Source organism: Mustelus asterias, chromosome 9, assembly GCF_964213995.1.
Source record: "Mustelus asterias chromosome 9, sMusAst1.hap1.1, whole genome shotgun sequence".
Lineage (NCBI taxonomy): Eukaryota > Metazoa > Chordata > Chondrichthyes > Carcharhiniformes > Triakidae > Mustelus > Mustelus asterias.
In genome coordinates, this window is record NC_135809.1 from 73,573,246 (window position 1) to 73,597,835 (window position 24,590).

The 24,590-nt window shown below is 46.3% G+C and overlaps 1 protein-coding gene across 2 annotated transcripts in view; it reads right to left on the reverse strand.

Annotated features, from left to right (window-relative positions):
• Positions 1-24,590, reverse strand: part of tspan4a (tetraspanin 4a) — a 213,547-nt gene that overhangs the window by 66,912 nt on the left and 122,045 nt on the right. For both annotated transcript variants that reach the window (XM_078220372.1, XM_078220371.1), the window contains 2 exons: positions 20,096-20,170; positions 14,903-15,004 (listed from right to left, as the gene is read on the reverse strand). In XM_078220372.1, the coding sequence (XP_078076498.1) occupies positions 14,903-15,004; positions 20,096-20,170 (177 nt within the window). The remainder of the gene's footprint in view (positions 1-14,902; positions 15,005-20,095; positions 20,171-24,590) is intronic.

The window sequence follows — 24,590 nt, forward strand, 5'->3', positions numbered from 1 at the left end:
GGAGTGGTTGTACCATTTGATGAGGTGCTGGAGTGGGTGCACCATTTGATGTGATGTTAGAGTGGGCACAGTACTTGATGAGGCGCTGGAGTGGGTGCACCATTTGATGAGGTGCTAGAGTGGACACACTAATTGATGAGACGCTGGAGTGGGTGCACCATTTGATGAGGTGCTGGAGTGGGTGCACCATTTGATGTGGTGCTAGAGTGGGTGCAGCATTTGATGTGGTGCGAGAGTGGGTGCACCATTTGATGCAGTTCTAAAGTGGGTGCACCATTTGATGAGGTGTTAGAGCGGGTGCAGCATTTCATGTGGTGCTTGAGTGGGCGCACCATTTGTTGCAGTGCTCGAGTGGGGGCACCATTTGATGCAGTGCTCGAGTGGGGGCACCATTTGATGCAGTGTTAGAGTGGCTGCACCGTTCGATGAGGCTCGAGAGTGGGTGCACCAATTGATGCAGTTCAAGAATGGGTGCACCAATTGTTGCAGTGTTAGAGTGGGTCCACCGTTCGATGAGGCAGTAGAGTGGGTGCACCATTTGATGTGGAAATAGATTGGCTGCACCATTTGATGCGGTGCTAGAGTGGGTGCCCCATTTGATGTGGTGCTAGAGTGGGTGCCCCATTTGATGTGGTGCTAGAGTGGGCACACTACTTGATGAGGCGCTGGAGTGGGTGCACCATTTGATGAGGTGCGAAAGTGGGCACACTACTTGATGAGGCGCTGGAGTGGGTGCACCATTTGATGAGGTGCGAAAGTGGGCACACTACTTGATGAGGCGCTGGAGTGGGTGCACCATTTGATGAGGTGCTGGAGACGGCGCACTACATGATGAGTCAGTAGAGGGGGTGCACCATTTGATGAGGTGCTGGAGTGGGTGCACCATTTGATGAGGTGCTAGAGCGGGTGCACCATTTGATGTGGTGCTAGAGTGGGTGCACCATTCAATGTGATGCCAGAGTGGGTGCACCATTTGATGAGGTGCTAGAGTGGGTGCACCATTTGATGTGGTGCTAGAGTGGGTGCACCATTTGATGAGGTGCTAGAGCGAGTGCAGCATTTCATGTGCTGCTAGAGTGGGTGCGCCATTTGTTGTCGTGCTCGAGTGGGGGCACCATTTGATGAGGTGCTACTGTGGCTGCACCATTTGATGAGGTGCTACAGTGGCTGCACCATTTGATGAGGTGCTGGAGTGGGTGCACCATTTCATGTGGTGCTAGAGTGGGTGCACCACTTGTGATGCTAGAGTGGGTGCACCATTTCATGTGGTGCTAGAGTGGGTGCACCACTTGTTGCGGTGCTCGAGTGGGGGCACCATTTGATGAGGTGCAGGGGTGGGTGCACCATTTGATGCAGTGTTAGAGTTGCTGCACCATTCGATGAGGTGCTAAAGTGGGTGCACCGTTCGATGAGGCAGTAGAGTGGGTGCAGCATTTGATGTGAAAATAGATTGGCTGCACCATTTGATGCGGTGCTAGAGTGGGTGCCCCAATTGATGAGGTGCTAGAGTGGGTGCCCCATTTGATATGGGGCTAGAGTGGGTGTCCCATTTGATGTGGTGCTGGAGTGGGCACACTACGTGATGATGAGGCGCTGGAGTGGATGCACCATTTGATGAGGTGCTGGAGTGGGTGCACCATTTGATGTGGTGCTACAGTGGGTGCCCCATTTGGTGTGGTGCTAGAGTGGGTGCCCCATTTGCTGTGGTGCTAGAGTTGGTGCCCCATTTGATGTGGTGTTGGAGTGGGCACACTACTTGATGAGGCGCTGGAGTGGGTCCACCATTTGTTGAGGTGCTAGAGTGGGCACACTACATGATGAGGCGCTATAGTGGTTGCACCATTTGATGCAGCGCTAGAGTGGGCGCACTCCTTGATGTGGCGCTGGAATGGGTGCACCATTTGATGAGGTGCTAGAGTGGGTGCACCATTTGATGAGGTGCTAGAGTGGGTGCACCATTTGATGAGGTGCTAGAGTGGGCACACCACTTGATGCAGTTCTAGAGTGGGTGCACCATTTGATGAGGTGCTGGAGTGGGTGCACCTTTTGATGAGGTGCTAGAGTGGGTGCACCATTGGATGAGGTGCTAGAGTGGGTGCACCATTTGATGAGGTGCTAGAGTGGGTGCACCATTTGATGAGGTGCTAGAGTGGGCACACCACTTGATGCAGTTCTAGAGTGTGTGCACCATTTGATGAGGTGCTGGAGTGGGTGCACCTTTTGATGAGGTGCTAGAGTGGGTGCCCCATTTGCTGTGGTGCTAGAGTTGGTGCCCCATTTGATGTGGTGCTGGAGTGGGCACACTACTAGATGAGGCGCGGGAGTGGGTGCACCATTTGTTGAGGTGGTAGAGTGGGCACACTACATGATGAGGCGCTATAGTGGTTGCACCATTTGATGAGGTGCTAGAGTGGGTGCACCATTTGTTGCAGCGCTAGAGTGGGCGCACTCCTTGATGTGGCGCTGGAATGGGTGCACCATTTGATGAGGTGCTAGAGTGGGTGCACCATTTGATGAGGTGCTGGAGTGGGTGCACCATTTGATGAGGTGCTAGAGTGGGCACACCACTTGATGCCGTTCTAGAGTGGGTGCACCATTTGATGAGGTGCTAGAGTGGGTGCACCTTTTGATGAGGTGCTAGAGTGGGTGCACCATTGGATGAGGTGCTAGAGTGGGTGCACCATTTGATGAGGTGCTAGAGTGGGTGCACCATTTGATGAGGTGCTAGAGTGGGCACACCACTTGATGCAGTTCTAGAGTGGGTGCACCATTTGATGAGGTGCTGGAGTGGGTGCACCTTTTGATGAGGTGCTAGAGTGGGTGCACCATTTGATGCGGTGCAAGAGTGGGTGCACCATTTGATGAGGCGCTGTAGTGGGTGCACCATTTGATGAGGCTCGAGAGTTGGTGCACCATTTGATGCAGTTATCGAGTGGGTGCACCTTTTGATGAGGTGCTGGAGTGGCTGCACCATTTGATGCGGTGCGAGAGTGGTTGTGCCATTTGATGAGGTGATACAGTGGCTGCACCTTTTGATGAGGTGCTGGAGTGGGTGCACCATTTGATGTGATGCTTGAGTGGGCACAGTACTTGATGAGGTGCTGGAGTGGGTCCACCATTTGATGAGGTGCTAGAGTGGACACACTAATTGATGAGACGCTGGAGTGGGTGCACCATTTGATGAGGTGCTGGAGTGGGCACACGATACGATGAGTCAGTAGAGGGGGTGCACCATTTGCCGAGGTGCTGGAGTGGCTGCACCATTTGATGAGGTGCTAGAGCGGGTGCACCATTTGATGTGGTGCTAGCGTAGGTGCACCATTTGATGTGGTGCTAGAGTGGGTGCACCATTTGATGAGGCTCGAGAGTGGGTGCACCATTTGATGCAGTTCTAGAGTGGGTGCACCATTTGATGCAGTTCTAGAGTGGGTGCACCATTTGATGCAGTGTTAGAGTGGGGGCACCATTTGATGCAGTGTTAGAGTGGGGGCACCATTTGATGCAGTGTTAGAGTGGGGGCACCATTTGATGCAGTGTTAGAGTGGGGGCACCATTTGATGCATGTCTAGAGTGGCTGCACCATTCGATGAGGTGCTAACGTGTGTGCACCGTTCGCTGAGGCTCGAGAGTGGGTGCACCATTAGATGAGGCTCGAGAGTGGGTGCACCATTTGATGCAGTTCAAAAGTGGGTGCACCATTTGTTGCAGTGTTAGAGTGGGTGCACCATTTGATGAGGTGCAGGAGTGGGTGCTCCATTTGATGCAGTGTTAGTGTGGCTGCACCATTCGATGAGGTGCTAAAGTGTGTGCACCGTCCAATGAGGCAGTAGAGTGGGTGCACCATTTGATGTGAAAATAGATTGGCTGCACCATTTGATGCGGTGCTAGAGTGGGTGCACCATTTGATGAGGTGCTACAGTGGCTGCACCATTTGATGAGGTGCTGGAGTGGGTGCCCCATTTGATGTGGTGCTAGAGTGGGCACACTAGTTGATGAGGCGCTGGAGTGGGTGCACCATTTGATGGGGTGCTGGAGAGGGCACACTACATGATGAGTCAGTAGAGGAGGTGCACCATTTGATGTGGTGCTCGAGTGGGGGCACCATTTGATGTGGTGCTAGAGTGGGTGCACTATTCAATGTGATGCCAGAGTGGGTGCACCATTTGATGAGGTGTGAGAGTGGGTGCACCATTTAATGTGATGCTAGAGTGGGTGCACCATTTGATGCAGTGCGAGAGTATGTGCATCATTTGATGAGGTGCTAGAGTGGGTGCACAATTTGATGCGGTGTTAGAGTGGCTGCACCATTCGATGAGGTGCTAAAGTGGGTGCACCATTCGAAGTGGCAGTAGAGTGGGTGCACCATCTGATGTGAAAATAGAGTGGGTGCACCATTTGATGTGAAGCTAGAGTGAGTGCACCATTTGATGCAGTTCTAGAGTGGGTGCACCATTTAATGAGGTGCTGGAGTGGGTGCACCTTTTGATGCAGTGTGAGAGTGGGTGCACAATTTGATGAGGTGCGACAGTGGGCACACTACTTGATGAGGTGCTAGAGTGGGTGCACCATTTGATGAGATGCTAGAGTGAGTGCACCATTTGATGCAGTTCTAGAGTAGTTGCACCATTTGATGCAGTGTTAGAGTGGCTGCACGATTCGATGAGGTGCTAAAGTGGGTGCACCATTCGAAGTGGCAGGAGAGTGGGTGCCCCATTTAATGTGGTGCTAGAGTGGTTACACTACTTGATGAGGCGCAGGAGTGGGTGCACCATTTGATGAGGTGCTAGAGTGGGTGCACCATTTGACGTGATGCGAGAGTGAGTGCACCATTTGATCCAGTTCTAGAGTGGGTGCACCATTTGATGAGGTGCAGGATTGGGTGCACCATTTGATGCAGTGCTAGAGTGCGTGCACCATTTGATGCGGTGCTAGAGTTGGTGCACCATTTGATGCAGTGCTCGAGTGGGTGCATCATTTGATGCGGTGCTAGAGTGGGTGCACCATTTGATGTGGTGCTAGAGTGGGTGCACCATTTGATGAGGTGCTAGAGTGGGTGCACCATTAGATGCAGTTCTAGAGTGGGTGCACCACGTGATGAGGTGCTCGAGTGGGTGCACCATGTGATGCAGTTCTTGTGTAGGCGCACCATTTGATGAGGTGCTAGAATGGGTGCACTATTTGATGTGGTGCTAGAGTGGGTGCACCATTTGATGAGGTGCTGGAGTGGGTGCCCCATTTGATGAGGTGCTGGAATGGGTGCACCATTTAAAGTGATGCTAGAGTGGGTGCACCATTTGATGCATTGCGAGAGTATGTGCCTCATTTGATGAGGTGCTAGAGTGGGTGCAACATTTGATACACTTCTACAGTGGGTGCATCATTTGATGTGGTGCTAGAGTGGGTGCACCACGTGATGAGGTGCTAGAGTGGGTGCACCATGTGATGCACTTCTACAGTGGGTGCATCATTTGATGTGGTGCTAGAGTGGGTGCAACATTTGATGCAATTCTACAGTGGGTGCATCATTTGATGTGGTGCTAGAGTGGGTGCACCACGTGATGAGGTGCTCGAGTGGGTGCACCATGTGATGCAGTTCTTGAGTGGGCGCACCATTTGATGAGGTGCTAGAATGGGTGCACCATTTGATGTGGTGCTAGAGTGGGTGCACCATTTGATGAGGTGCTGGTGTGGGTGCCCCATTTGATGAGGTGCTGGAATGGGTGCACCATTTAAAGTGATGCTAGAGTGGGTGCACCATTTGATGCATTGCGAGAGTATGTGCCTCATTTGATGAGGTGCTAGAGTGGGTGCAACATTTGATACACTTCTACAGTGGGTGCATCATTTGATGTGGTGCTAGAGTGGGTGCACCACGTGATGAGGTGCTAGAGTGGGTGCACCATGTGATGCACTTCTACAGTGGGTGCATCATTTGATGTGGTGCTAGAGTGGGTGCAACATTTGATGCAATTCTACAGTGGGTGCATCATTTGATGTGGTGCTAGAGTGGGTGCACCACGTGATGAGGTGCTCGAGTGGGTGCACCATGTGATGCAGTTCTTGAGTGGGCGCACCATTTGATGAGGTGCTAGAATGGGTGCACCATTTGATGTGGTGCTAGAGTGGGTGCACCATTTGATGAGGTGCTGGTGTTGGTGCCCCATTTGATGAGGTGCTAGAGTTGGTGAACCATTTGATGTGGTGCGAGAGTGAGTGCACCATTTGACTGCCAGGCCGGGGAAGTCGGGGGATGTTGGGGCTGGCCCGGACATGTCCGAGGGCCAGCGATTGGGGCAGAGGGGATTTGTGTGCCAGCAATGCAGGGTTGTGTGGCTGGCCAGCGATCAGGAGGCCGACCTCTCCAATGGGGATAGGCCCCACACCCATATTTGTAATGAGATTCGCGCTAGTGCACTGTGCAGTGCACAGAGTGTGGGAGATTCATTTTGAAAATCCTACTGAAAAAAGCGCGACTTACTCCAGTTTATACGCAAACCCGACACTTAGAATTTTTGGGGGAGAATCTTTTCTCAGGCTTTTCTCGAGTGTGGGCGGCACAGTGGTTAGCACTGCTGCTTCACAGCTCCAGGGACCTGGGTTCGATTCCCGGCTTGGGTCACTGTCTGTGTGGAGTTTGTACGTTCTCCTTGTGTCTGCGTGGGTTTCCTCCGGGTGCTTCGGTTTCCTCCCACAGTCCAAAGATGTGCGGGTTAGGTTGATTGGCCATGCTAAAAAATAGCACCTTAGTGTCCTGAGATGCGTAGGTTAGAGGGATTAGCGGGTAAATGTGTAGGGATATGGGGGTAGGGCCTGGGTTGGATTGTGGTCGGTACAGACCCAATGGGCCAAATGGCCTCTTTCTGCACTGTAGGGTTTCTATGATTTCTATGAAGAAGTAGAAGATTCCCAAGTCCAAATCTATCCTCTTCCTGTTCAAGACAGAAAGTGTTAATGTCCTTCAATCTTCACTCTTGAATCAGTTTTGAGAGGTTACGTGGTCCTTAAAATTCAGCTATCATGAAGATCACACTCCAACTACCAACAGTCCTGTAAAACTGGTGTCCTATTTCACCAATAAAAATGTTCCCTTGGGAACAGAGGAACACCCACATCTTCCCAGAGAGCCAAGAATTCTGTGGGAGAGTGAATCCCTTATGACACTGACTTGTGGGTGGGAGGGAAAGAATAGGAGCAGGAGTTGGGTAGAATCTGTATCACTCAAAGGAAGTTACAGAAGTGTCACGTAAATAGTTTGAGAAATAACAACATCATTATTAAAGAAGCCGATATTATACTTGGGGGTAGGTATAGTATAATGGGTTAATAGTTAATGAGTTAGTGATAAAGATCATAACGTAATAGTCATGTACTAGAGCAGATGAAAGAGGAAGCACTCATGAGAGACATACCTACTCTGTATAATATCTTGTCTATTGTGTTAATAAAGCTGTCTGAAGTAATTACCTGTGTCAGGACCATAATAACTCCAGATAAGATAGGTCACACAACCAGCATATGAATGCCTGCACAATGTCAAAGTGTTCACAGCTTTCAATAACCAGAGTGTTCCATTTCAATCTATGATTTGTTCTTTTTTAGCATTCCCCATATTACCAAACCTTGTAACTCTGTCCTGGATCGAGATAACTCCGAGGATATCACCGCAGTTTGTGAAGGGTTTGATGGGTATATACGTTGTGTTCATGGTTGTATTGTTTTCACAGCACTCTGGGCTGCATTTGATGCCTCGATCTCTTACTCATTGTATAAGTGTCTCATGAAATCTACTGCTTTACTTGCCAAGTCAGAAATTAGAATTCTACATGAGTAAGTGGAAGTGTTCATCTTTGTTGAAGTCTTAATGTAAAAGGTTATAGACATTTTTATAGACTTTACAGACATTCACAAGCTGTGTGATTCAGCAGATCTCCTCAGTGAGAAGAGCATGGTGGGGTAGCATTGTAATTAATCCTATCAATATTGGAATTGATCATGCTTGGCTAATTTAATTGAATGTTTTGATGAAGTCACAGAGAAGGTTGTTGAAGGAAATGCAATGGATGTTGTCCAAATGGATCTTAAGGAAGCATTTGACAAAGTACCACATAAAGGCTGGTTAATAAAACTGAAGCTCATAGAATAGGAGACTCAGGGCCTGATTTTACCATTTTGATTCCAAGTGCTGAAACTTGGCGCAATTCAGATCGGATTTGGAAAACTGCTCTCAGGCGCCCCCATACGCACTTAGCCTGAAAAAAAAATTGCGGGTCTGAATCGCGCTGTGGGCGTGGCTTATCATGCCCGAAATGCTGCATCTCCGATCGGAACTTTGAACTGCGCACGCGCAGTGAGAAAGAATTTTGAAAAAATGCGCCCCTAGCACATTGCTCCCGGGCCGCAAAAAGCGGATAAAGCGGCCGAGAGCGAAAAGCGGGAGCAATGGCCCCCACGGACATTGCCCCACCCTCACAACATAACTGTCCCCCTTATCCACCCACCCCGCTACCCAGGCCGATTCTGACCCTCTGTCCCACTTGCCCCCCACAGATTGCCCGCAGAGTGGCAGCGGTCACCCCTGCCCCCCCCCCCCCCCCCCCGCCACCAGAGAACGATCCCCCCCCCCCCCACACGGCCCCGCCAGAGAATAATCGGGCCTCCCTCCTCCCCTCCCCCCCCACCAACTAGAGAGCGATCGGGCCTCCCTCCTCCCTCCCCACCAACAGAGATACATCTGACCCACCTCCCTCCACCTGCCCCCCCCCCCCCCCCCCCCCCTCCGCCCCACCAAGAGTGATCTGGCCCTCTCTCCCCCCAACCAGAGGGCAATCGGGCCTTCCTCCTTCCTTCTCCCCTCACCAGAGAATGATCTGACCCGCCTCCCCCCCCCCCCCCCTCCCCCCCCCACATCCCCTCACCGATCTGAGTCAGAGAGCCATTGGAAGCTCTAACTTACCTCTTCAGAAGCTGGAGCACTTGAAACAGACCTTTGCCGAGCATGTCTGTTTCATGCTGAATCATCGCAAACGCAATGGTAAAGGGGGAAATGCTGGAAAAGTTGGGCAGGCAGTCCATTAATTCAATTTAAATGCATGCAAATGCATTTAAATCGCCATTGCACCCGATTCAGGCGCGGTTCAGATCGTGGCCATTTTCGAGCCTTGGTAAAGTGGGGATCTGCGCAAACATGGGCGCAGATCGCGCTAATCACCTCATGCCCGACTTTACCAAATTTTCGGACGTGACGCAATGGTAAAATCGGGCCCTCAGTGTTAGTGTGGAAAAAAGAATGGTTATTTTGTTCCTTAATGGGATGTGGGCAGCGCTGGCTGGGCTAGCATTTGTTGCCCATTCCTAAGTGCCCTTGAACTGAGTGGCTTGCTAGGCCATTTCAGAGGGCATTTGAAAGTTAACCACATTGCTGTGGGTCTGGAGTCACCTGTGGGCCAGACCAGGTAAGCATGACAGATTTCCTTCCCTAAAGGATATTAATGAACCAGATCGGTTTCTCCAACAACCGACAATGATTTCACAGCTATCATTAGGCTTCTAATTTCAGCTTTTTACTGAATTCAAATTTCACCATCTACCATGGTCGAATTTAAACCTGGGTTCCCAGAGCACTACCCTGGGTCTCTGGTTAACTCATCACTACATCACTGGCTCTCTTTTAAGGATAGAAAACAGCGAGTTGTGGGGAATGGTAGACAGTGGTGTTCCCCAAGGATCAGTGCTGTGGAGCACTGCCTTGTTTGAAATATATAAAACGCTTGAATATTGGAATAGAGTAACATTTCCAAATTGGACAATGATATCCAACTTGGAGGTATGGCAAACAGTGAGAATTATACCAATCAACTCAGGGTAAGACTGGCAAACAACTGACATGGAAAAGTGTGAGGTGATGTATTTTATAGAATGGGTAGGAAAGGTGAATCTCGACTCAATTGCAAAGAATGTGCAGAGACAGAAGTACCCAGAGATTGATATGTATCCATCTTTGAAGGTGGCATTTTGAGAGAGCAGTTCACAAACCACATGGGATCTTGGGTTTCTTAAATAGAGATTTTGAGTACAAAAGCAAGGAAATTATGCTGAATGTTTCGAAAGCTGGGGTTAGGCAATAAATTGAGTATTGTATCCAGTTCTAGTCACCACACTTTAGAAAGAATGTCTAGGTTCTGGAGGAGACTTACAAGAGTGGATGAAGGATTTTTTTACGAGGTTAGGTTAGAGAAACTGGGGTTGTTATCCTGGGAACAAAGGAGATTAAAGAGAGATTTAACAGTGTGTGCTGTGCTCAAAGCAAAATTGAAACAAAGACTGGATCACATGAAGCATTTCCCTTCTCATGATATCATGCTGCTGTCCTTAAAATGATATCACAACAAAAGCGTCTCCATATCATCTTCTCTGATGTTAAATACAGCTCCTACACCTTTTCTTGTCTCAAAGAAGCTTGTTGATTTTTTTCTTTCTGTTCGAAACACATTTCTTTCATTTTGACACCTCCTAACCATCCAAACAAAAACAATTCACCACAGATTTGAACATTGCTCTTTCCTATCTGGGGAGTTTCCTGTGGTATCAATCTGACCCTCTTTGAACAGGTTACAGTAAACAAACTGATTGTAACAGGTAGAATCCTCTTCACCTTTAGTCCCCAACCCTTCGTCAGTTTGATCTCCTGTAATCTACTCAATGCTGCTTTGAATTATGTTGCACTTGTTCCTTCTAACCTTAGATATAAGATCCCTCACACGTTGCCTCTTTCCTTACACACTGCACTGTATTCAAACCAAGTTATCAAACTTTTTCCAGCATTGATTCCCAGAATTCCTTCTCCTGATTTCTCCTTCTCGCCACCTCTCCGTGTTTTTGACCCAAACCCAGCTATGACCCATTCACCCTTTACTCAATCTTTTACCTTTTCTATTCTGTCTAATCTTATCTTTGGTGCCATTATTCTTCATCAGGTTCTGTCATAAGCCACAGCTAGAGTATGATTTACTGAGATAAACCAAGGGCTAGGATTTTTCCGGGTGTGGAGGTGTGTAAGCTGAATTTCCATCAGAATCCCAATTAGATTGCAAAGTCTAACACAGTTACAACAGCAGTGACAGCATAGCTGGCTGCCTTATCCTTGTCCTGTGTGCTGAGCAGTGAAACTGGAACTGTACACAACCTCCAGGCATGGTCACAGAGTTTCCTGGGCCACAGTTAAACCATGGGTCACAGTATTCGCTGACGCTCTGGTCTTCCTCTCCCAGTGAACTAGATTTGGAAAGCTGAATTAACCAGGGCCCCATCTCCTGTTCATTATCCATGTGTAGCTGTAGCTGGGAAAAGGGTCAGGTTCAACCTTGGTGCCTTCCTTTTTACCCTCCAGACAGCCTCTCCGCAGCTCATTAATTCCCGAAACACCCCCCACCCCCACCTCTCAGGCCCTGGCCATCCCCAGTTTATCCCAGCCACCACTGAAATGTAATTGTCTAGGTTGATGAAGTTCACCATCATGCTCACACATGGAGATTATCAGGACTAACTCGGTATTTATAATGCTTGTCAAAGTTCTGCAAAACAGGATAGAAACTGCAGAAATATACAGAATACTGAGATTAACTTTACTGTGGATGAGGTTAGGGAGAGTTTGCAATCTCCGGGGAGAGACTAGGAATTTATCAATGCTCCTATAAACTCTTCAGATTGAGCAGGCCTGGCTATACATAATGTATGACTCTGGTTCATTTACCAATCCGCTTCAATCTGTGTCCTCTGCTTAATAACCCACCACAGCAGACCGCTATTCGATTTACCTGACTGAAATGTTTTAAGATTTTGCATGCCTTTGTCAAACCCGTTTCTCTGCTCCAGGGTGAAAAAAACCCCAACCTCCTCCAATCTCGCTTTCATCTTCTATCTCTCATGCCATTCTAGTAAATCTCCTCTGTCCCGTCTCCATTGCCTGAGGTGGTTCATCTTCACCAGTCATGGAATCAACGCTGGCCTGGCCAGCAATGCTCACATCTCATGAATAAATAGTAAAGAAAGATCTGTGATGTGGTACTTTATCAAACACCTTTTGAAAATCCAGACACACATTAATCACACTCACCTCGCCAACCCTCTCCATGATGTCATCAAAGAATTGATTTAAATTAGTCAAATACTATTTTTCATTCACAAATTCATTGCTACCTTTCATTTATTAGCACAATCCCTCCATAATGGCATTGAGAGTCAACCCACAGCAAGTGGACTGCAGCAATTCAAGAAGGCAGCTCACCACCACCTTCTCAAGGGCAACTAGGGATGGGCAATAAATGCTGGCTGGCCAGTGACGCCCATGTCCCACGAATGAATAAAATAAAAATGCCATTTCAAGTGTGAATTCATTTTGTCCCAGATTATTGTGTCAGAAAGTTTCTGTTAGTGTGACTGGCCGATAACTGTCCCTCTCTGCTTTTTGAACAGGGATTCTCTAAATCTATAGAGAATTGGAAGAGTGTGGCCACGGGCTGTTTGATTTCCATCCTCACTTCCCTCAGCATCCCATTCAGACTGGCTGGATTTTCTACTTCCACAGTTGTAAATTTTTTAAAATTCCTCTATTTTGATCTTCTCCAATTTCTCAACCCTTCTTCTATACTGTAATGTTTAACATATTAATTTTCTAATGAAAACAGATACAAAGATTTATTTAATACCTCACTCTCTGTTTCCACAAGATCTCCTTTTTGGTCTCCAGTCAGCCCAACCCTTCCTTTGACAGCGTTATTCTTATATATCTATTTATATTGGGTTCCCTTTTATATTAGCCACTGATCTATTCTCAATCTCTCCCTTTGTTTGGCCCCTTTAGCCCCTTTCTTAAATCATTTTTCAATACTAAACTTGCCTTATATCGTAAGCCTCCTTTTCCTGTCTAACTGTAACCTCTATATCATTAATCATCCAGGAAACTCTAGTTTTGGATACGCTTCCTTTCTCCCTCATGGTGATTTCTCCTTCTATACCTGAACCATCTTCTCCCTCAAATCCTTCCAGAGCTCCCTTACTGTTTCATTCCAATCCACCAAAAAGCGCAGTGGTTAGCACTGCTGCCTCACAGCACCATGTTCAATTCTGGCCTTGGATCACTGTCTGCGCGGAGTCTGCACATTCTCCCTGTTTCTGCAAGGGTTTCCTCCAGGTTCTCCGGTTTCCTCCTGGACTGCAAAGGTTTGCAGGTTACTTGGATTTGTCATGCTAATTTCCCCTTAATGTTAGGCAGATTAGCAGGATAAATATGTGGGGTTATGGGGATAAGACCTAGGTGGGATTGTTGTCAGTGCAGGCTTGATGGGCCAAATAGCCTCCTTCTGCACTATAGAGATTATATCCTATTCTATTCTTGCTGGAATGAATCCTCCTCCAGTTCATTACTGACCCTCTTAATGTGTCCTTGTCATAATCCGTAAGAATTTTTAACCTGACAATATTACAATCACTGGTTCCTGTAGGTACTGAAACATTCCCCATTCACCTCATTTCATTCCCTAGAACCAGGCCAGTCCAATACTGCCTTCTTCAACATCAGGCTGGTAACATATTGATAAAGACCATTCACTGCTACACAGTTCAGGAAATCTCCCCTTTACATTCTTACTATCCCAGCCTACACTGAGGTTATCTGAAGCCTCCATTATCATGACTGTAAAATTCGGTCTGACTGTAAATATGCCTCTTCTCTCCCATTCCCATTGTTTGCTGCCCGATAGTGAACATGCTGTATTATCATCGTTCTTCCTTCAATCTAACCAAGTAGATTCTCTCTCCGAAAAGTCAATACTTCATTCTGTTAAAGTGCTGTTACAGTATATTTGATCAACACAGCTTTCCTTTTTCTCCTATCTTTCCTCAATACATTATAGCGAGGAATATCTCCGACTTGCCAACGTTTGTTGAAGCCAGATCTCTGCTATTGTCACTGTGTCATACTCCATGTGGCCACTTGTGCCTCTAGCTCACTAACCTCATTTACCAGCTTCTGTACAGCTCTACACACTCTAAACCTAACTTAGTCTGCCTCATGTTTCCCTTGACTTAGATCGTTCCTATTTCTGAATTACTCTTTATTCTAATGCGATTTGTCTCTCCCATTGCTCCGTGTGTCTCCTCTTTATTGCTCCCTGCTAGTAACCCTCCTCCTGCAGCTCAGATTAAACCATCTCCAAAATGGTTTAATCTGAGCATCCTTCATGAGCAGTGGTCCCAGCTCTGTTGGGGCATCCATCTTCTGCAGGGTCCTCCTGCCCCAGAACTTGTTCCAATTCCCCAGGAGTCAGGAACCATTTCTCCAGCTTCACATTAACCTGTCTCATTTACATAATTCCATACTCATTAGTATCTGTCCTGGGAGGGCGAGGGAGGAGGCCTAATGCAGAGATTAGTTATGTTGAGGTCATGCATTTTTTAAATCCCATTTTGTGTTTTTCCCCATTACTAGGCCCCCTGCTTCACCATCCTATGTTGTCATTTGCCCCCTAATGCCATGGATATGTTCTACATTGCATTCCCCAACATGTCGACAGTCTCACTGCTATTACACGCTCAAAACCAATTTAGGATTGTCACATTTATACTAGCCGCATACTATACCAGATAATCACCTACTTAATTTTGTGTAGCTGCAGAGCAACCACTTACTGAACATGAATGCAAGGAAATGATCACCCTCTTGTGTGCCCTACAGTTTCCTGAGGCACATTTCAAGCTCAGAAATCTTGGACTTGAAAAATAGCAATTGGAGGCATTTCCTGCGCAATTGGTTATCCAGGACACAGGAAGCTTCCTGAAGTTCCCACATAGCACATGAATTGCAGGAAATGGGGCGAAAGGCTATTTAGCTAAAACATTAACCTACATCTGTCTGTATGATGCTCCAAGCGTTTGTGAGACCAACATTTCCATCCGTCTCAAACAACTGAAGGCCTTCCTTCAGATCCTCCCGAACGTAGGTGTCAATCTGAGAGTAGAAAAGAGAGAGAAAGAGAGATGCTTGAGTTAATAGAGCTTTGATCCAAAGCAAAGCTTAGGTTTGAGCTACAGGGGAGTGAAAAGCAAGGGAGATTTTGGATTAGTGCAACTTTAGTGGTAGTTAATTCTGTGCTGTTTGTCTCTATGGCAGGAATTTTACCAGCATGCCCGCCGCGATTTCGGGGGCAGGCGAGGCTCGGAGAATGGAATTCTCCGTTGGCCTCGGGCGGGATCATACGAACCCCGGGCGGACATGCCGGTAAAATTTCACTCGTCTCTAGCTGGAATCTGTGAGGAATACAACTAACAGGAAATTGGAGACTGTGAGGGAACAGCTTGTTGTAGACATTCCAGGCTCAAAAACATGGGAGCCATTGCTGCTGTCTGGGAATGGTATGGATTAACTACAGAGGGATTGATGGTCATAATTTAGCCCTTTGCCTTTCTTGGATAAATGGGCCATTATTAATGGCTTGTAGTTGTAACGTTGACGTTGCGTAGACATTTTACATGCTGGTATGGAATGAGAATGAGCTATAGGTATGTGAAAGGGGGAGAATTTGCTCACTGACCTTTCTACTGCATGTCGGAAACCCTCATTCACACCTTGAAACTGGCCAAGGTGTGAATGACTACTGGCCTTGTCTAGTCCAAAGTCCAATTGGTCATGGTTCCACATTCCACAGTTCAGGAACTTGACTTCATCCAAACTCTGCCTTCTGGGTTTTAACTTGCAGCAAATCCAATTTATCTCATCTCCCCTATGCTGGCTGACCAAGAGAACACCTCATTCAAAATTCTAACCTCCTTTCCTAACCCCCCCATGGCTTCAGTCCTCCCTAGCTCTGTTATCCCCTCCAAGCCCACAACCCTCAGATATCTGCATTCCTCTAATTATGATCCCAATTATTGTCACATTATAGGAATGATGTGATCGCACTGGAAGTGGTGCAGAGAAGATTCACCAGGATGCTGCCTGGGATGGAACATTTAAGTTATGAAGAGAGGTTGGATCGGCTTGGGTTATTTTAGTTGGAACAGAGAAGACTGAGGGGTGACCAAATCGAGGTGTACAAGATTATGAGAGACATGGACAGAGTAGATAGAGAGCAACTGTTCCCCTTATGAAGGGTCAGTCACGAAGGGACATAGGTTCAAGGTGAGGGGCGGGGGGGGATATGAGGAATTTCGTTTTTTACCCAGAGGGTAGTGACGGTCTGGAATGCACTGCCTGGGAGGGTGGTAGAGACAGGTTGCCTTACATCCTTTAAAAAATATCTAGTTGAGCACTTGGCACATCATAACATTCAGGGCTATGGGCCAAGTACTGGGATTAGGTGAGAGGTTCAGATGTTTCTAACGTGTCAGTACGGACTCGGTGGGCCAAAAGGCCTCTTCTGCGCTCTATGATTTTATGATTTATAATCGCTCCGCCATCAGTGGCTGTGTCTTCAATTGCATAAGCTCCAGGCTTTGGAATTCCCTCCATAGGACGCTCATCATTTTCCACCTTGAAGACACTAGAACCTATCTCTTGGACTAAGCTTTTGGTTATTTAATCTGATATCTCCTTTCATATTTCAGTGCCATATTATGTTTTATAAAGCTTCTGTGAAGGACCTTGGGTCATTTTATTGTATTAAAAGTGCTACATAAGTTCAAGTTGTTGTTGCTTTGATTTTGATTTGATTTGATTTATTATCACATGTATTAGCATACAGTGAAAAGTGTTGTTTCTTGCGTGCAATAGAAAGCATACCATTCATAGAGAAGGAAATGAGAGGGTGCAGAATGTAGTGTTACAGTCATAGCTACGGTGTAGAGGAAGATCAACTTAATGCGAGGTAGGTCCATTCAAAAGTCTGATGGCAGCAGGGAAGAAGCTGTTCTTGAATCGGTTGGTACGTGACCTCAGGCTTTTGTATCTTTTTCCCGCAGGAAGAAGGCGGAAGAGAGAATGTCTGGGGTGCGTGGGGTCTTTAATTACGCTGGCTGCTTTGCCGAGGCAGCGGTAAGTGTAGACGGAGTCAATTGATGGGAGACTGGTTCCTTGTTAATTTGGGCTTTGTTCCAAACGATTCCCCTATAAATCTCAGAGGGCCACAACAGCAGCTGATGTGAAATGTTGAGTTGAGTACTTGGGACTCCTTCTGGGACTGTTGTCTCAGGCACCGCAGTACACTTGGGCTGGGCAAGCTCCAATAAATTAGTGCTTGGCCTCTTTTAAGGATTAGTGCTTGGAATCAACAGTAAATGCGCATGGGACATCTGATTCCCATAGTTACTTCACACAATACCTCCCATCTGACTCCAGAGAGTTTCCTCTCCTGATTATAAAAGAGATTTATTTATTTGATCACCTGACAGTTATGTGGGATTGGGCCTTTGTGAACATCATGCAGTCTCGATGAGTTTGCTTCTTAACCAGAACTAAGTGAATTGCATAGAGATTTGCTCTGGGACCTGCGTCAATCTAATCAGCTACTGCAAAAACCCAGGCAAATTCAAATGAGTAGCTGGGTCCCTTCTTGCTGAGTGACTTGGTTAAGTGGATGTAGTTTGTACAAGAATTAATTGAGGGATCCAGCACTAATCCGGCAGGGATTGTAAGAGAATTATCTGAGGCTTCACAACATAATCGGCCTTTCAATAATCAATCTGCCATCAGCAGGGCCTACTCAAGCCTGTCACATACTGATGCTGCTCCAGTCAAAGCCATTTAATCAAAACTCTGCAAATAAAGGAAATCGGAAATAAAAGCAGAAAATACTGGAAATTCTCAGCATCTGCAGAGCGAAGAACAGAGGGAAGGGGGTGATTCTCTGACCTTGCCACGTCTGGCGCAGATCATGCCAATCCCACAGAATAGCATGCGGGCCTAAAAATCATTTTCCAGCAAGCGCCAAATAGTTTGTGATCCTCTCAGCCTATCCTAATGGCGCAAGACTAATACACATATGTAAAGTAGCATTTAAATATGCGCAGCCCATTCAACTGCACAGAATCTTCCGGCCTTTGGGTGAGAATGGTGAGAATCACTAGTGGCCTCCACTAGCAGAGACCTGCCACAAAGGCCATGCGGTGGGGCTGGGAAGTCATTGAAGCCCCCAGGTGGTCAGGGGCATGACTGGGTACCCATCTGGTAATGCCCACTGGACAGCCCAGCAGTGGTTGGGGCTATGATGGGGGGTGGGCATATCAGGGGTCAGGCAGGGGGACCCCATTGAGAGGGTCCCAATGACAACAACCCGTGACAGGGAGGGAGTGGAGGAACATGCCATCTATGAGGGGAGTCCCGATGCCCATGGGGGAAGGAGGGGGATCTCCTAGTGCATTGAGAGATTGGGGTGCCCTTGCACAATGGCGCCCAGGTGCCTAAAAGCTGATTTCAACTCTTCAATAAAGTGACTGAGTGTGGGGCGATTCCCATCCGGAGCCGATTTGAATATTTATGACATTATTTACAAATCATTCGTGAGTCCCAGACGCTATCATCTGGGCTCATTTACACTTACCCCTCTCTGGTTGAGCTTCACACCTGCGAGAATCGCAGCTGGTCTCCACCACCAGACGTGATGGCCTCACTGGGGGGAATCGGAGGCTACTGAAGCCCCCGAGTGATTGGGGGCAAGGCCAGACAGTGTCAATGGGGCACTGGTAGTATTGGCTATGCCAGCCTGGTAGTGTGGCTGTGGGCAGGGTCTGTGCGCAGGTGTCATGTGTGTGTACTGTCTCTGTTCATGTCTCCCAGAAGTGGTAAGTATACAGTATTTTGGTCTGAGTGTTTGTTTCTGTGATGGGCACAGTTATAGTTCTGGTTAGCAATTCTCGAATGTTTGATATTTCTATGGCTGGAATGGGATAGAATGTATAGTCACAAACATTAGCAACTTTATCCATTCACTGCTGAATCTAGGTCACACATATCAGTCCCCAAATCCTCATTTTATCAATGACCTCCATGTAGCTTTTAAAATAACCCCAGTTTAACTGCTTTCCTCTGATCATGGCATTTAGAGACCTTCTCCAGCCAGAGTGCACATTCACACTGTGTATCTATCTCTCTGTCACTGGATGTTTCCTAACCTTCAGATGTCCTGTGTTGATGCAAAAAGAATAATTGCAGACTTTAATCAGCTTTCAGTCTCTGTACTGCCACTGTCTCATTTACATCCTTTAAACTCTGCTGGGAATTGTCGAATACTGTCCCAGATAATTGGAAATAACAGGAAGCAACCTGCACCATTGACAATATTAAAGGGGCTTTATTTTATCATCTGGTCTCTACATAGTTCAGTGTTAAAGCACCTAAAGTGTGATCCACGTCTTGTGAACAATGAGTATTTTGTCCAGAATTTTCTAGGACGGTTCGGTGGCGCAGTGTTTAGCACTGCTGCCTCACAGCACCGGGGACCTGGGTTCAATTCCCAGCTTGGGTGACTGTGTGGTGTTTGCACGTTCTCCCCGTGTCTGCGTGTGTTTCCTCCGGGTGCTCTGGTTTCCTCCCACAGTCTGAAGATGTGCAGGTTAGGTGGATTGACTAAATCACCCCTCAGTGTCCAAAGATCAAGAGAAACCAGTTCCTCTCGCTCAAACAGGGATCAGAAAGGAATAGTTAGAGTGAGGTTGTTCAGGATTGACACCAGGAAGCATTGGTTCAGACAGGCCAGTGGAAGGCTGCAATTCTCTCCAAAGTGATGTTGAGGCTGAGGATCAGTTAAAACAGGGATTGATGCTTTTATTGGGCAACAGTACAAAGCATTCAGGGCTGAGGACAGGTCAATGGACTGAGGTACAAGCGAGCTGTGATCAAGAAGTTGCATGGTTTATTCCTCTTCCAAAATCCCACAGAGCCAGTACAGTGATATACACTGCCACTGAGATTAGCTAACAGGTTGCTAGCTTTGCTGTAGTTGTTCCTCTCTATCTTTCAATATTTCACTCCCTCCCTCACGCTCGGCTGCAGTTTCATTGTTTTATTACTGATTCTCAGAGTGAGGTCTGACAGGAATGCTGAACACTGTCTTCATTCAATTTTCATACACAAGTACATTAAACATTTGAGAAATAGTGTCTTTACCTGACCTCTGTAGACACTGAAGAGAATTCCTCCAATCATTTCCATTACAAAGATAATTAGCAGCAGGATAAAGAACTAAACAAGAGACAAAGAAACACAGGAACATGTGAGAACAGTGGAGTGAAAGGTTATAACTTAGAAACAATTACCAAACACACACAACGGGAGCGATTTTATCATTTTTATTCGAAGTACTGGGCAGAATTGAAACTGGGAGCGTTTCAGACTTGACTTTTAGGCCCGTTTTTAGACCCTCCCATATGCACGCTGCCTGAAAACGTTTGAGCGTGTCAGGTTCGTGCTGCAGAAGCCGGTGGGTGGGCCTTAGCACACCCAAAAGCAGGCTGCCTGAAGCAGCTCCCTGCCCCTGCCCCGCGACCCGAATGCAGCCCCCGCAGACCCCCTCCCCCCACCGCCGCTCAGACCAATCGTGGACTCCCCTCCCCCACCAATCACGGATCCACCACTCTCCTCCCACTGATCACTGCAGAGTGACAGCGGGTCCTCTCTCTCGACCCCTCTCTCTCCCCACTGATCCCTGCGGAGAGGCAGCGGGCCCCCTCTTCACATTAGCCCATTTCTGGTGAGAGACTGACTGTGCCAGATATCCAGTGCTCGTGAAATGGCACCAGCCGATGGCGCTCAGTGCTTTATGGACCACTTTCCCAATGCGTCGCACCCGAAAATGAGTGCAACGCGATGGTAAAATTGCCCCCAAAATCTACACACATACACACACCCAGCATAATATACACACAGCACCCACACACACCCAGTATAATACATATACAGCATCTACACACATATACACACACCCACTATAAGTTGCACGTAGCATCCACACACACATATACACTCGTCCAGTATAATATACACACAGCAACCACACACATATACACACCCACTACAATATACACACAGCATCCATATATATATATATATATACACACACTCATTATAACATACACACAGCATCCATACACATATATACACAATATAATAGACACACAGCATCCACACACATATACACACACCTAGCAAAATATACACACAGCACCTCCACATATACACACATCTACAATAACATAAACACAGCATCGACATACATATACACACAACCAGTATAATATACACACTGCATCCACACACATATACACACACCCAGTATAATATGCATACACCATCCACATATATATACACACCCACGATAATATACACACAGCATCCACACACATATACACACACTCACTATATTATGCACAAAGCATCCGCACACATATACACACACCCACTATAACATACACACTGCATCCACATACATATACATACACCTACTATAATATACACACAGCATCCACACACATATACACACGCTCACTATAATATGCACACAGCATCCACATACATATACACACACCTACTATAACATACACACAGCATCCACACACATATACACACACCCAGTATAATATACGTACAGCATCCACACAAAAAACACACATCCACTGTAATATACACAGCATCCACACACAAGCACACACACCCAGTATAACATAAACACAGCACCAAACATATATACACACTCACACAAAATAATACACACACATCATCCACGCATATATACACACAGCTTCCACACACATATATACACACCCACTATAATATACACACAGCATCCACACACGTATTTATACACATCCAGTATAATATACACACAGCATCCACACATTCATATATACACATCAAGTATAACATACAAACAGCATCCATACACATATACACACACCCAATATAATATGCTCACAGCATCCACACACATATACATATGCCCACTATAATATACACGGGGTGTATGGGGTGTCAGGGAAGGGTAGTACCTCTGGTGGGGGAACATGTCACATCCTTTTTAGGGCGGTTTGTCCACCATTGGTCCCCATCTGGCACTCAGCTCTCACCTCTGGCTCCCCGTAGCTGTTTGCATGCGACAGCGGCCACACCCCGGGCAATGGCTTCGACAAGCCGGCTAAACCAGGTGAGGGTAGCCGATGGGTCTCAACCCTAGATGAGATTGGGAGATGCTATCCCAGCATATGAAGACAGACTCCAGCGGATCGAGTGGACGAGACCAATGGAAGGTCCAATGGTCAAGAAGGCGGTCTTTGCCATTGTCGTGGAACGTGAAGAGCAGGACAAGACACAGTAGACGTCCTGGTCACCCACTGCGCCTAGTCCCATCTCCAGCCGTCTCGACTCTTGTCTTGCCACTGGATCCAGATGGGAATTGGGAAGAGAGAGTGAGGCTGACGCTGCGCAACTCTCCCTTACTTTAATCCAAATCACATGCTAGTCTCGATACCATCATCATCATCATTATCATAATATACACACAGCACCCACACACACATACCCACTGTAATATACACACACTCACACACAGGGTACTATGCACAGCATCCACACACATATACACACTTACACCCAGTATACTATACACATAGCATCCCCACACATATACACTTACACACAGTAAAAAATGCACACAGGATCCATGCATATATATACACACACACAGTATAATATACACAGCACCCACACATACACATTCACACACAAAATAATATGCACGCAGCATCCACAAACATATACACACACCCAGTATAACATACACACAGCATCCACAAACATATACACACACCCAGTATACTACACACACAGCATTCACACATATATACACACCCACTATGCTATACACACAACATCCACACACATATACACACATCCACTATAATATACACACAACATCCACACACAATTACACACACCCACTATAATACACAGGCGACATCCACACACATCTATATACACACTATAATATACACACAGCATGTACACATACATATATACACATCCAGTATAATATACACACAGCATTCACACATATACACACACCCACTGTAATCTGTACACAGCATCCACACATGTACACACACCCACTATAATATACGCACAACATCCACACACCCACGATAAAATACACTGAATATACACATACCCACTGCAATGTACACACTCACACATATCTTCATACTCACACATGAAATAACATACACACAGCATCCACACACATATACACACACACACACTACAACATACATACAGCATCCACACACCTATACACACATCCACTATAATATACACATCATCCACATGCATATACACAGACACACACACACACAGTATAACATAAACAGAGCACCAAACATATAGACACACACAAAAAATAATATACATGCAGCATCCATACCTATATACACACTTACACAAATTAATATACACACACATGTACACACACCCACTATAATATACATACAGCATCCACACACATATATACACACCCACTACAATATACACACAGCATCCACACACATATATATACACACCCAGTATAATATACACACAGCATCCACACATTCACATACACGCACCCACTATAATATATACACAGCACCCACACACATGCACACACCCACTATAATATACACACAGCATCTACACATATATATTAACACTCATTATAACATACACACAGCATCCATACACATATACACACGATATAATAGACACACAGCATCCACACACATATATATACACACACCTAGCATAATATACACATAGCACCTACACATATACACACATCTACTATAACATAAACACAGCATCCACACACATATACACACAACCAGTATAATATACACACTGCATTCACACACATATACACACACCCAGTATAACATGCGTACACTATCCACACATATATACACACCCACGATAATATACACACAGCATCCACACACATATACATACACTCACTATAATATGCACAAAGCATGCGCACACATATACACACACCCACTATAATATACACACTGCATCCGTATACATATACACACACCTACTATAATATACACACAGCATCCACACACAAATACACATACTCAGTATAGTATACACACTGCATCCACATACATATACACACACCCAGTATAATATACGTACAGCATCCACACAAAAAACACACATCCACTGTAATATACACAGCATCCACACACAAGCACACACACCCAGTATAACATAAACACAGCACCAAACATATATACACACTCACACAAAATAATACACACACGTCATCCACACATATATACACACAGCTTCCACACACATATATATACACCCACTATAATATACACACAGCACCACACAGATATATATACACACCCAGTATAACATACACACAGCATCCATACACATATACACACAACTAATATATTATGCACACAGCATCCACACACATGTATACATACCCACTATAATATGCACACAGCACCCACACACATATACACACACCCACTATAATATACACACTGTATCCGCATACATATACATATACATACACCTACTATAATATACACACAGCACCGACACACACATACCCACT